The sequence below is a fragment of the Suricata suricatta genome, chromosome 2 (assembly GCF_006229205.1).
Source record: "Suricata suricatta isolate VVHF042 chromosome 2, meerkat_22Aug2017_6uvM2_HiC, whole genome shotgun sequence".
NCBI lineage: Eukaryota > Metazoa > Chordata > Mammalia > Carnivora > Herpestidae > Suricata > Suricata suricatta.
Window position 1 is genome coordinate 162,089,521 of NC_043701.1, and position 13,726 is coordinate 162,103,246.

The window sequence follows — 13,726 nt, forward strand, 5'->3', positions numbered from 1 at the left end:
TGCTGAAGAAAATACAGAAAAGCATGAAAATTATCCATTAAATCATAAGTATTATGGTAATTTCATAAAGTTAGAAATACCAGTAGTGGCTAAGAAGTTTTTGTCTTTATGACCAAAATTAAGACTAAGTGAGTTAAATAGTAAAATAGATCTTGAATATTTTCAGTTCATTCTTGAGCAAAAACAATTCATGATACTTTACACATTCATGGAAGACAAACATTTTTATAATAATGAAGGTTAAAATGAAACAATTTCCTATTTAAAAATGCAACTAAGAAGAAACTACTTAAATGTCCTGATATGGGAGAAAAAGAAATCATTTTAATCAAATGAAATTATTTTTAAATGATTGATTGTCTTGTTTCCCATCAGACATTTTTACATTTGAACAAAAGTAGGAAATGTCTTCATCCTTAATCGTTCAACTTCAGCCTGCAGTACTGAAATCTGTTCAGCTTGTTCTTTTGAAATATTAGTTAACTTTTGTTGTTGCATCATGTTTTCATACCGTTCTTTGGCAATCTTTTCGCAAGTCAGTTGAGACCCTATCCCAAAAATGAGGGAGAAAACAATTAGTTGGATTGTCATCCATACTTTCAAATACAGAAACAGCACTGAAAATCAGTAAACTATGTGGAAGAAATGCTGGCAGCCTGGTAACTGCTGACCAGAATCCAGAAATAGAGATTACTTTTAAAGAAACCTACAGTTGAGTAAAGAGAAACAATTCTTACCGATTGCATTACAGATGTCCTTTCTCTCTGAGACAGCCACCAGCTCTTCTCGTAAATTGCAGCTTAGAGTATAATTTGCTATGTCTTTTTGATTGCTGTACCTTCCCAGCTTTTTTAGTAGTTTTTTGCAGTTTTCCACATTCTTTTTGTGGTTCTGAAATTTTGGTCCCCAGAATACCCCACAAAAATAATTTTGAAAAAAGTGTTTTATAAAGACATTTTTAAAATTTAAGTTATCACCAAGATATCATCTTATCACTATATCCCTACTGTCTAACATAATGCCTGCACATAGTAGTTAACTACACTATTTGTTTAAAGATAGAATGGTACTTTAATACCACATTTAAGAAAAAATCTTGTATATGCTTGAAAATGAGAGATTAAAAAATCCCACATAGTCTTGAGAGTACTTTGTTTCCATCTTATATATACTATACAATCAAAACTAAGCATTTGGTAAGCAATTATGAAAAAAGTTATGCCAAGAAAGACTATCAACACTTCTGAGAAACTGGAAATTCATGTACACTCATATCTCCCAAGGGATTAATTCTAATATGAAAAGAAGTGCTTCAGTCTACCACACTTGCTATGGTTGCAAAGATACTATTCAGGGGCCTATAATGAGATCCTGAATATCAATAAAAGACCGTGATTTTATTAGGTTCTGTTTGAATTCATGATTTGGAATACTATTACTTTGTTCAAATGATTCACAACTGTTGGGATTATAATGATCAATATCTTTCAGACCTACCTTATCTATAACAGCAATGGTTTGCTCCATTATTCCAATCTGAATGGCAATCAGAGTCTCATAGTTTGGTTCATTTAGGAACTTGGAGAAGGAAAAATCCACAATATATGTAAGTATATTTTTCTGTATTCTTTAAATAGGTAACTTTATAAAAAGTTCTGTGGTTTGAAAGTTATTATTGTCATAAAAATTATCTAAGATTTACTTGACCTTTGTGCCATAATATTTACTTGTTTTTAGCTATTGATATATTCACATGTATATTAATAATTACAGATGCCTAAATGTTATTTTCTCATTCATTTATTCAACTCACTGAATATTTATTAAGTATCTCATTTGAGTCCTATATTAATATTGCCTCAATTAAAGATACTAAGGGAGATACAAAGATGGATAACATGACCTTAGCCTTCAAGAAAGAGCATGTAGATATGATTAGTTGCCAGAAAACAGATGAAGTGACTTGCAAATTCAAGGTGGTTTGAGAAAGGATATGGTTTTTCTGGACTTGGGAAACCCAGAGGCTTTATGGGGCAGGTGGCATTCAAACTAGACCTTGAAAAATAAATTTCGGATGTGAAAAAACAGAGGAAAGATATTCTAGGTTAAAGAGCCAGTAATGACCAAAGGCACAGGGGTAAAATCCTAGAAAATATTAATCAGTTTGGTTTGAGAATACTAATGTATAGAGGAACAGCGGGAATGAACTTGAAAAGTAGGGTTGAAGGATGTGGAATACCCACTTAAATATTTTATAATTCATCTACTAGGTAAGAAGTTGCAGTTTAAAATGTTTGAGCGGAGGGGTGTCCAGGTGGCTCAGTCAGTTAAGCAACTAACTTTGGCTTAGGTCATGATCTCACAGTTCATGAGTTTGAGCCCTGCATAGGGCTTTATGTTGACATCTCAGAGCCTGGAGGCTGCTTTGGATCCTGTGTTTCCCTCTCTCTGCGTCTCTCCTGCTTGCACTCTGTCTGTCTCTCTCAGGAAATCCATAAATATTAAACAATTTTTTAAAATATTTGAGCATAGAAGTAATGTTATTGGAGGTGAATAGCAATATTAATCTCACAGCAGCATATAGTAGAGATTAGATAAGAGAAAGCCCCAAGGTCAAGAGACTGGTTAGGAGTTTATTATACAATAGCCTAAATCATGAAAAAGAAAAACTGAGCAAGGGTAAAGACAGTGAGGATAGGGAATGAGGGAATAAAGAGATAAACTACGCAAGACTTGGAAGACAGGGAAGAGGGGAATTGCAGATGACTGCTGCATGCCTGAGTAAGTGTTTAGGAAAGAACAGAATTAAGCACGTTAGTAAGAGTTGCTGTTAGGAGGTAGGAAGGCAGAAATAGAACTCAGGAAGGTCAGGAATAGAGAACTTGTATTGGACTTTTAGAAGTGATCATTGAAATTAGAAAAATTGAGACCATCAAAGGAGAGAGCATGGAAGGAAACAGCTAAAGGCAGCATCTTATAACTATATTTAAGAGTTAGAAGCTAAAGAGAAGTCAGTAAAAGAGGCAGAGTGGCGTGACATGTTGGAAGAAAAATAACAGTAAACAGGGATGAAAAAAGCCAAAGAAATGGGCAATAAAGATGGTCAAATGCTACAGAAGCTGAAGGATGGTGATGACTGGGAAAAGATCACTGGATTTGACAATTAGGAAATCCTTAGAAGAAAAAGAATTCAGACACATCATGAAAAACTACTGGCTTAGAATATGTTTGATATTACAAAGACTTATTATTAAATACTGTTTGAATAAATGAATGCATTAATGAATGAAAGTAAAATTATATGGTGGGTCAGGGAGAACTTACCTTTTGACGGTCTCTTGAAAAAAATAGCATCTGAATATCCAAAGCTTTCTGATTCAGATCTTCCATTTCCATCTCCATTTTCTTATGTTCCCACTCAATCTGAAATATTCCTTTGTGGACATCTTTACTTTCCATCATGCTAGCAACTTTCTTTTGTCCTTGAGTCTTGAAAAAAAAAAGTACACTCTGATATTCATAGGACTCTGCATACAGAATACAGAATATCTGGAGCTGAATACTATTCTTAGAAAACACTTGAACCACAGAGATAATTTTATCTTCTTTTAAAAATGTAGCAGACATTTAAAAATTACTTCTTGGGCAAAATCTGATCACTAAAAAGCTTTGTAGGTACTAAACAGAAAGGATTATAAAATATATTTGAATAGCATAGCCAATTTACTTTATATGTTAAAATTAGGCAGGGACTCTTTTCGTTATCACCAATCTACTGGTCTGTATGCATTTGTATCCCTACGCTCTGCCCTGCTTCCTGACACTATAGATGAAAAATTGTAGTTGAATGCAGCTAGGCACAACAGTATTCAGTTGGTAGCTAGTGGGAAAGCAATAGGTCAAATATTTTTAAACACCTAGATATTTTGCACTTCACTTCAAATTGCGTACATTGAAGTTCAGGAATGTTTTCATGAAGTTGTTCTCCCAGATTGCTAATAGTGAAACTATTATGTCTCTAAAATTAATTTGTCCAAGAGCTCCATCAGTTAGCATTTTATACTTTTACTCTCTTCAAAAATTAGCTTTCTATTTTTTTTAATAGTTTATTTTCAAATTGGATTCCATATAACACCCAGTGACACAACTGGAGGGAGATGTTGCTACTAGCATCTAATGGGGAGATGCCAGGGATGCTACTAAACTTTGTGTGTTACATGGGATCTCTCTCCAAAATAAATAATTATCCGACCCAAAATGTCAGTAGTGCCAAGGCCAAGAAACACTGTGGTGGAGCTACCACATCTCGTCTCTACTCTCTTTTCATCCATTTTTTCCTAAGATTTACTTATAGTCACTGTCTCTACAACCTCATTTCATATTATTTTTTTCAACTATGGCCAGTTGAGCTCCTGTGCTAACCTTCCCCTGAGACTGCTCTTGTCAGGCAATTGACATAGTATACAAGTCCCTTGTCGTTGGAGATATTTTTCTCATGGTTTTCAGGTTTCCTCTTTATCGGCAGCTCCTTCTCAGTTTCATTACATGATTCCTTCTCTGCTAGATCTATCAAAGTTAGACTTGGGGCACTGACCGAAACTCTGTCTTCTATCTACCCATTCCTAGGTGGTTTCAAGCACTCTCATGGCTTAAACTATTCATTTGTAAATGTCTATAGGTAATAATCCATATGTAGTTACCTGTATGTGATCTATATAAATAACACTCTTAAATTTGTATCTCAGCCCTTATTTCTGAAGTTGATATTTCCACTGGAATGTTTTATGTGTATCATAAGTTTAACAAAGGCCAAAGCTCTTTTTTATATGTCCCAGGCAAAGCTTCATGTCTCCTGTTTTTCTCACATCAGTTAATCACACCATTATCTACTCAGTGCTCAAAAGCCACTGGTTTGGGATTTATTCTTCATCCTTCTATTTACTATTTGCATTGAATCCATCAGCAATTTTGATAATGATTTTTGCACCTACACTAACAACAAAATATGAAGGATAATACTCTGAGAAAACAAAGCTGAGGGAGTCCATCATTACTAGACTTGCTGTACCAGCAGTGATAAATAGAGTCTTTCAACCTGAAATGAGAAGGCATGACACAGTAACTCAAAGCCATAAAAATAATAAGAAACAAAACAACTAAATTAAAAATATAACTACATATGTAGATATAAAAGTCAATATTACTGTATTTTGGTTTGTAAGTACTGTTTTTTTCTCTATGATTTAAAAGAAAAATGCACAGAGAAAAGAAAAATGCACAAAATTATAAATCTATGATAATGGGTACACAATGCATAAAGATATAGTTTATGACAACAAGAACATAAAGGAGGAGGGACAGAACTGTACAGGAGTTTTGTAGTTTTGTATACTGATTGAAACTAAGTTGGTGTTAATTTGGTTTGTTATAAACTAAGATGTCAGTCGTAATCCCTATGGTAACTACTAAGAGAACAGCTAAAATGTATATAGAAAAGTAAAAGACAAGAGGATCAAAAAGGTATTCTGCAAAAAATCAACTGTATACAAAGGAAGGCAATAATGGAGGGATTGAGGAACCAGAAAATATAATAGAAAACAAATAACAAAATAATAAAGTCTTTTTTATTTTACCAGCAATTATTGTTATTTTTTTAATGTTTATTTTTTTTGAGAGAGAGAGAGACAGAGAGCAAGCACACATGCCCATAGCCAAGGAGGGGAAAAGAAAGACAGGGAGACACAGAATCTGAAGCAGGCTCCAGGCTCTGAGCTGTCAGTGCAGAGCCCAACATGGAGCTCAAACCCATGAACTGTGAGATCATGACCTAAGTCTAACACTCAACCAACTGGGCCACCCAGGTGCCCCACCAACAATTGTTTTTTAATGTAAATGGATTAAACTCTATAAATAAAAGGTAGAGATAGGCACAATGGATTTAAAAATGATTCAAAGATATTCTGTCTATCCAGATTCAGTGACACAAATATCTTGAAAGTGAAATAATGTAAAGATATCATCCATACAAATTGTCATCAAAAGATGGCTGGGGTGGCTTTCCTAACATCAGACAAACACATTATTTGCTGATAACAGGCCATTCCTTCAAGAAAATATAGCAATTATAAACACATATGCAAAAAAACAAAGCCCCAAAATATATGAAGCAAAAATCGATAGAATTGAAGGAGAAATCGTTCCATGATAGTAATAGGAGATTTCACCATCCCACTTTCAATACTGGATAGAACAAGTAGACAGATGATCAATAAGGAAAAATGGGTTTGAACAACACTATAAACTAATTAGACCTAAGAGACACATATAGAACACACCATAACAGCAGAATACATATTCTGTGCAAGTGCAAATAGAACATTCTCAAATGTAGACATTTGTTAGGTCATAAAATGAATCCTAACAAATTTTAAAAGATTGAAATCATACAAAACATCTGTTCTGACAACAAGGGAATTAAACTAGAAATCAATAACAGGAAGAAACTGGAATATTCACAAATATGTGACTATTAAATAACACATTATTAAATAATAGCTCAAAGAAGAAATCACAAGAGATATTAGGAAGTACTTTGAAATGGGTGCCTGGGTGGCTCAGCTGGTTGAGCCCCTGGCTCAGGTCATATCCCCGGGTCGTGGGATTGAACCCCCTGTGTTGGGCTGCACATTGAGAATGGAGCCTGCTAAAGATTCTGTCTCTTCTCCCTGTGTCCCTCTCCCCAGCTCACACACTCACTTTCTCTCTCTCTCTCTTTCTAAAATAAAAAAAAATGATTTAAAAAATTTTAAAAAAGAAAATATAGTGAAATGAAAGTGAAAACATAAGATACAAAACTTGTGAGACGCATCAAAAGCAGTGCTCAGAGGGAAAGTTATAGCTATAAGCACCTATGTTAAAAAAGAAGAATCATCAAAGAAAAAATAAAAGGAAAATCATCTCAAATCAATAGTCTAAGAAAAAGAAGACCAAACTTAACCAATCCCAGAAGGAAGGAAATAGGAACATTAGAACAGAGATAAATGAAACATAAAATAGGAGAATAGAAAGAATAAATGAACCCAAAATCTTTGAAATCAAAATTGACAAACCTTTAGTTAGAATAAGAAAAAAGATAAAAGACTCAACTTGCTAAACTCAGAAATGAAATCAAAGACATTACTACTAACCTGATAGAACTTAAAAAGATTATGAGCAATAGTATGCCAACAAATTAGATAAGCCTAGATGAAACAGAAAAAATTCTAGAAACACACAAACTACAAAAACTGACTCAAGAAGTAACAGAAAATCTGAATAAACCTATAGTAAGTAAAGACTGAATCAGCATAAAAGACCTCCCAACAAAATAAAAAGCCAAGGACCAGAGAGCTTCACTGGTGAATCCTACCAAATAGTCAAAAAGAATTAATACCAATCCTTCTCAAACTCTTAAAAAAATAGAAGAGTAGGGAACACTTCTAAACTCATTTTACAAGATCAGCATTACCCTGACACCAAAGCCAGACTAGGACACCACAAGAAAAGAAAATTATAGGCCCATATCTTTTTTTTTTTTTAAGTTTATTTACTTGTTTTGAGGGAGAAGGAGAACACAGGCAGAGGAGGGGAAGAGAAAGGGGAGAGAGAGAGAATCCCAAGCAGCTCTGCACTGTCAGATGTGCAAATTAATTCCACAAACCATGAGATAATGACCTGAGCCGAAATCAAGAGCTGGACACTTAACTAGCTGAGCCACCCAGGCGCCCTATAGCCTTGACGAACAGAGAGACAAACGTCCGCAACAAACTATTATCAGATAGGATTCAGCAGCACATTAAAAGGATCTTACATACATACACACACTCCTAGACTTATGTTCAAACTGCTGAAAATCAAGACAAAGAGAATATCTCAAAAATAGACATATTACATTAAAAGGAATAAAGATCTAAAAATATATAGTATGCACCTTGTCAGAAACTGTAAGCCAGAAGAAAATGAACACCTTTAAAGTGAAAAGGATGAGAGAAAGAGAAACAAAACCTGCCAATCCAGTGAACCTAGAAAGTGATCTTTCAACAATGAAGGTGAATCAAAGACAATTTCAGTCAAAGAAAAACAGAATTCATTACAGGCAGACTTGCAATTCAATTCAGTTAAGAGTTCTTTAAGCAGAAGATAAATGGTATAAAAGACAGAAACTAATTCACACAAAGAAAGATCTCTTGAAATAGTGAAAATGAAAGGAAATAGGAAATGATTTTTTCTTGTTTTTCATCACTCTAAAAGAAAATTAAAGCAAAAATAGTAACAGTGTATTGTTAGTTTAGAGTATTTGGAAAAGTAAAATGCATGGCAACATTAGCACACAATTCCCAAATAGTACAAATTCTCCAAATATTTGGAAATTAAATAACATTTCTAAATAGCCCATGAGTCAAACATGGAAGTGAATAGGAAATTAGAAAATATTTTAAATGGAAAGAAAATGAAACACAAAATATCAAAATTTGTAGAATGCAGCTAAAACAGTGCTTAGGAAAAATTTATAATATTAAATGTTTATATTAGAAACTAAGTGGCTCTCTGCTCCTCCCCGTTCGACAGACAGCCGCATCTTCTGGTGCAGTACCAGGGCATCCCTGAGACACGATGGTGAAGGTTGGAGTCAACGGATTTGGCCATATTGGGCACCTGGTTACCAGGGCTGCTTTTAGCTGTGGCAAGGTGGACATTGTCACCATGAATGACCCCTTCATTGACCCCAACTACATGGTCTACATGTTCCAGTGTGATTCCACCCACTGCAAATTCCATGGCACAGTCAAGGCTGAGAATGGGAAACTTGTCATCAATGGAAAGCCCACCACCATCTTCCAGGAGCAAGATCCCGCCAACATCAAATGGGGTGATGGTGGTGCTGAGTATATTGTGGAGTCCACTGGGGTCTTCACCATGAGAAGTATGAAAACTCCCTCAAGTGCCTCCTGCACCACCAACTGCCTGGCCCCTCTGGCCAAGGTCATCCATGACCACTTCAGCATCGTGGAGGGATGCAATGACTACAGTCCATGCCATCACCACCACCCAGAACATCATCCCTGCTTCTACTGGCGCTGCCAAGGCTGTGGGCAAGGTCATCCCTGAGCTAAACAGGAAGCTCACTGGCCTGGCCTTCTATGTCCCCACCCCCAACATGTCCATTGTGGATCTGACCTGCCACCTGGAGAAAGCTGCCAAATACGATGACATCAAGAAGTGGTGAAGCAGGCATCAGAGGGCCCCCTCAAGGGCATCCTGGGCTACACTAAGGACCAGGTCATCTCCTGCGACTTTAATAGTGACCCCCACTCTTCCACCTTCGACGCTGGGGCAAGCATTGCTCCCATTGACCACTTTGTCAAGCTCATTTCCTGGTATGACAATAAATTTGGCTACAGCAACCGAGTGGTGGACTTGATGGTCCACATGGCCTCCGAGGAGTAAGACCCCCCTGGACCACCAGCCCTAGCAAGAGGAAAAGAGAAAGGCCCTCAGCTGCTGGGGAGTCCTTGCCCCAATTCATCCCCCAACACACTTGAGAATCTCTTGACCTCCAGTTTCCATCCCAGACCCCCTGAAAAAGGGGAGGGGCTTGGGGAGCCCTACCTTATCATGTACCATCAATAAAGTATACTGTATCCAGCCAAAAAAAAAAGAAAAGCAGCAATGTCTGAAATCAATGATCTAATCTTATCTAAAATTATCATGACATGAGTATATTGGGCCTAACAAAATGATAGCATATTACAATGAGCATTTAACCTTGTAGTTTTTAACTTCTTAAACCTTAGAATCATCTGGGAAGCTTTTAAAAAATACCCATGCTTAGAGGTGGGCCTGGACACATTTGTAAAGTTCTTCAGATGATTCTAATGGATAGCCAGAGTTAGGAACAACTGATTTAACTGAATGAAAATGACTTATCATGGAAATGGGAAAATAAGGAAAAAATGTGGTACAGCAGATTTGGGATTACCCGAATCACAGAATTCAAGTCTTCAATTATGGTCTTGTTGATGAGAATTGCATCAGGATACTCCAGCCGTAATTGGAAATTTTCCAGCTCTACTTGTCCTTGTTTAAGGAGAATTTGGATTGTCAAATTCAACTGGAATCTCACCTTCTCTTCCTGTAATCTGCATTAAAAAGACTTCAAAATAAGTAGTTATAATATACTTATATTTCTAATTTCATCTATTATCTGAGAAGATAAAAATCAAACTTAATTTTCAACTTAAATTTCAAACTTAAGCTGAAGGAAAACCTGCTGGAGATTAATGCAAAAAATCTTTTCCCAATGATGAGCTTTCTTGGAGGTCTCTGTGATACCTCTTATAGATACAGAATTACACTTGGGCCACTCAAAGAATGGCATGGACAGAAAAACATTCATAAAGTTACACTTTATGATTAAGAAAAGATTAATATAATTTTGGAAGGAAACTGAGATGCTACCAAATAACAAATCTATTAAAGTTCTGATTTCATGTGTTGACTTCTGATATTTTATTAGCAATGTTTAATCTATATGCTACATTTCTCTTAACAGCCTGAATCTGAAAATGATGCATTTTGGGACGAATTTGGGAACATCAAAGAAGCATTTATCAAAGTGGCTGTAAATTTGGATAAAGTGAAGTTAAGGATTTAAAACAGTATCCCAATTACTTAGCAAAATAGAATAAACTCTCCTAAAGAAAAAGATATTCGCTGGTTAGTTGTTTACATGGAAATTTCTTGGATATCTGCCTAATTTTCCACCTGGTTTACTTGTCTGGCTTGAGCCCAAAAGTGCTTATTAGCAGAAACAAGTTCTTTGTATTTTTATGTGGAAGGAGCGGATTAAAAAATAATATTTTCCCCAAACTTGCCTATTTCTAGTAAGAGCAATGGAATGTGTAGATAAGTTCCATTTTGAAGTGAGGTTTTTTTGTAACAAAATGCACGTAAGAAGTTACAAAGCCCAGCAAGATAGACCAGTCTGTGCCAGCTGTAAACCAGTGAGTAGGCTTTCTTCCCCCAGGATAACACAGTCTAATTTAGCCTTAGCTTAGATTTTGTGTAAATGAACATGAATGAAAGGTTCAAATTACGCAATGCGTTCATGGAACACTTTTTCAATTTCCTGTTGCAATTTTTCATCCTCCTCTGTTCTCCTCTGGAGGAAAGCCATCATTTCCATTAAGCCAGCTGCTTTCTGCTTTACCTGAAGGAACCAAACCACAAACATCTCAGTACATATAGCGCTTTAGAAATAAAAGCTAACTAATTTTAAAGAACTTTGGAGGGTGCCAGGGTGGCTCAGTTGATTAAGCATCTGACTTTGGCACAGGTCATGATCTCACAGTTTGTGGGTTCAAGCCCTGTGTTGGGCTCTGTGCTGACAGCTCAGAGCCTGGAGCCTGCTTCAGATTCTGTGTCTCCCTCTCTCTTTGCTCCTCCCCCAATCATGTTCTGTCTCTCTGTCTCTCAAAAATAAATTTAAAATGTTAAAAGAAAAATTTAACAAAAAAATAATAAAAAACTTTATAAACATACATGTTTTAACTTAGCTATGAAAACTTAACAAGCCCATTTTTCTAGGAGATTAACAAAAATTTAAATCCCTGCCATTATATAATATGACACCTAAAACTTACATGGTACATCCATGAGTAATTTGAAAAGTATCCAATTTGCCTCTCACTGAAAATCAAATATGCAAGCAACCACAATTTTCCCTATATCTTACTTTAAAATTCATTCTCTCAGATAAAAATATAAAATCACAGATTCTTTAGCAAAAATATATCAGTCTGAGGCTTGTGGCTGTGAATTTAGGGAGGGGAGGCAGAGGGTGGTTAACAAACAATAAGAGAAAGAATTCTTTTCTCAAACACACCCTCAAATTGTTACCTTTGTCACATTAAAAAAAAATTCTAGCCAAACTATAAAGTAGGTTCTAGTGAAATAATAATTCTAACCTTTGCAAAATGGGATGAGGACACCTCAAGACCAGGGTAGAGAGGAGAAGGGAAGTTGTGTCCACAACAGTGTTGTCCAAGAGAAACACAATGTGAGCCATAAATGTGAGCCACATACTTAATTTTCAATTTTGTAGTAGCCACATTAGAATACGTGAAATGAAACCAGTGAAGTTAATTTTAATAATATGTTTTTATTTAATACAATATATCCAAAATATTATCGTTTCAACCTGTAATGAGTATAAAAAATGTGGAGACATTTTCCATTTCTTTTTCATAACTAAGACTACTAAATCTATATATCTTTTCTACTTACAGCATGTCTCAATTGGGACTGGCCACATTATTCCAAGTAAACAATAACCCCACGGGGCTAGTGGCCACCTTTTGGGCAGTGTGGGCCTACAATACAAGCCTTTACTTAGCCCTTAATACTACACCAAGGTTAATATTTTATCTCATTATTATCACTAACATTACTAACTACTATCCTAGCAGGAAAACCTAAATAATTAGCATTTCTGGAAGCAATGATCACTATAAAGTATATATATTAGCACACTAAATGAAATGAAATGAAAATGGAATAAAATGTTATTATATACTTTCTGTTCATTTTCCACTTTTGCTCGTCTGGTTCTGCAGAAATGATCCCAGACCAAGGGGTCCAAGCTTTCTGGCATGTTACTAATATTGTCCAAGTCATCCATGGCTTTCATTAACTGGGCAAAGGCATCCTTATTCAATTTCCCAGATTCTGATCGCTCTCCAAAAGGCACAATACTGGATGTATCTGAGTGAATTTTCTGTTTGTGAATCCTGGTATTACCAATAAAAACCCATCAGTCTTTCACATTCTCACACACAAGAAATCACTGTTAAATTATACAACCCTTAGTATCAGTATGACGTTGAAAGACACTTTATTTTGGCATTTGGAGGCTGGTGGGTGGGACTATTCCAAAGAGAAAAGCACCCACTTTGACCTTCTTGCATACTCCCATGGTGACCAGACATGGTCTGGCCTACTTGGCAGGACTGCTGATGTTCCTAACTGTTGTCAGCACTGGCAGCTTTACCTGCACTGAAGAAGTCTATCCCAAGAGGAGTGTGGATATTCCCTAGTTATGTCCCACATATCCTCTTGCCTGGAATATTTCAGATATAAACTCAACTGGAGAAGCATCTTTTAAAATATATGTTAATATATTAATTTTGTTTCCCTGGGCTGTAGCTAGGATGGGAAGAGAGATACAGAGGTTTGTACCAGCCACTCACTATCAAGATGCTTTACAATATGCTGTGAAATTGCTAATGTTATCTTCTTTCTCTAGATGAGGAAAGTCTGAGAGAAGCTGTTGGCCTAAGACCACAGGTCTGATAGATGGTAGAATTAGGATTTAAAGCTAATTCTGTCTGACAATAAATCTTACAATTTCTCCACTGCTGCCTCCCAATATGTATGAAGTCTTCCTTCTTTTTTCACAAGACTTACCATGACTCACTCCTTTAAAAATAGGGAAACCAAGATATGAGGCATGTTCTAGGTTGAATTCCCCAGGGTTGCATGCATGTAACTTGTTAAGAGTGAGAGAATGATTTTGTATCTCAGACATAAATGAGCCTATCCCTTTATAACAAATTCCATGGTTTCTAGTTTACATTTGATTGAAAATTATGGAAATCTGTGGATTTCTATGGATTACTGTGGAAATTGT

General features: G+C 35.9%; 1 protein-coding gene and 1 pseudogene across 1 annotated transcript in view; one reads left to right on the top strand and one right to left on the bottom strand.

Annotated features, from left to right (window-relative positions):
• Positions 1–209: 209 nt before the first annotated feature.
• The window catches only part of CFAP43 (cilia and flagella associated protein 43), a 111,501-nt gene continuing 97,984 nt past the window's right edge, over positions 210–13,726 (bottom strand). Inside the window, exons 32-38 of the mRNA XM_029932533.1 lie at positions 12,614–12,827; positions 11,136–11,248; positions 10,019–10,178; positions 3,325–3,489; positions 1,498–1,578; positions 738–891; positions 210–548 (exon numbers count right to left, since the gene is read on the bottom strand). Of these exons, the coding sequence (XP_029788393.1) occupies positions 382–548; positions 738–891; positions 1,498–1,578; positions 3,325–3,489; positions 10,019–10,178; positions 11,136–11,248; positions 12,614–12,827 (1,054 nt within the window). The 3' untranslated portion in view covers positions 210–381. The remainder of the gene's footprint in view (positions 549–737; positions 892–1,497; positions 1,579–3,324; positions 3,490–10,018; positions 10,179–11,135; positions 11,249–12,613; positions 12,828–13,726) is intronic.
• LOC115285863 lies at positions 8,638–9,486 on the top strand (annotated as a pseudogene).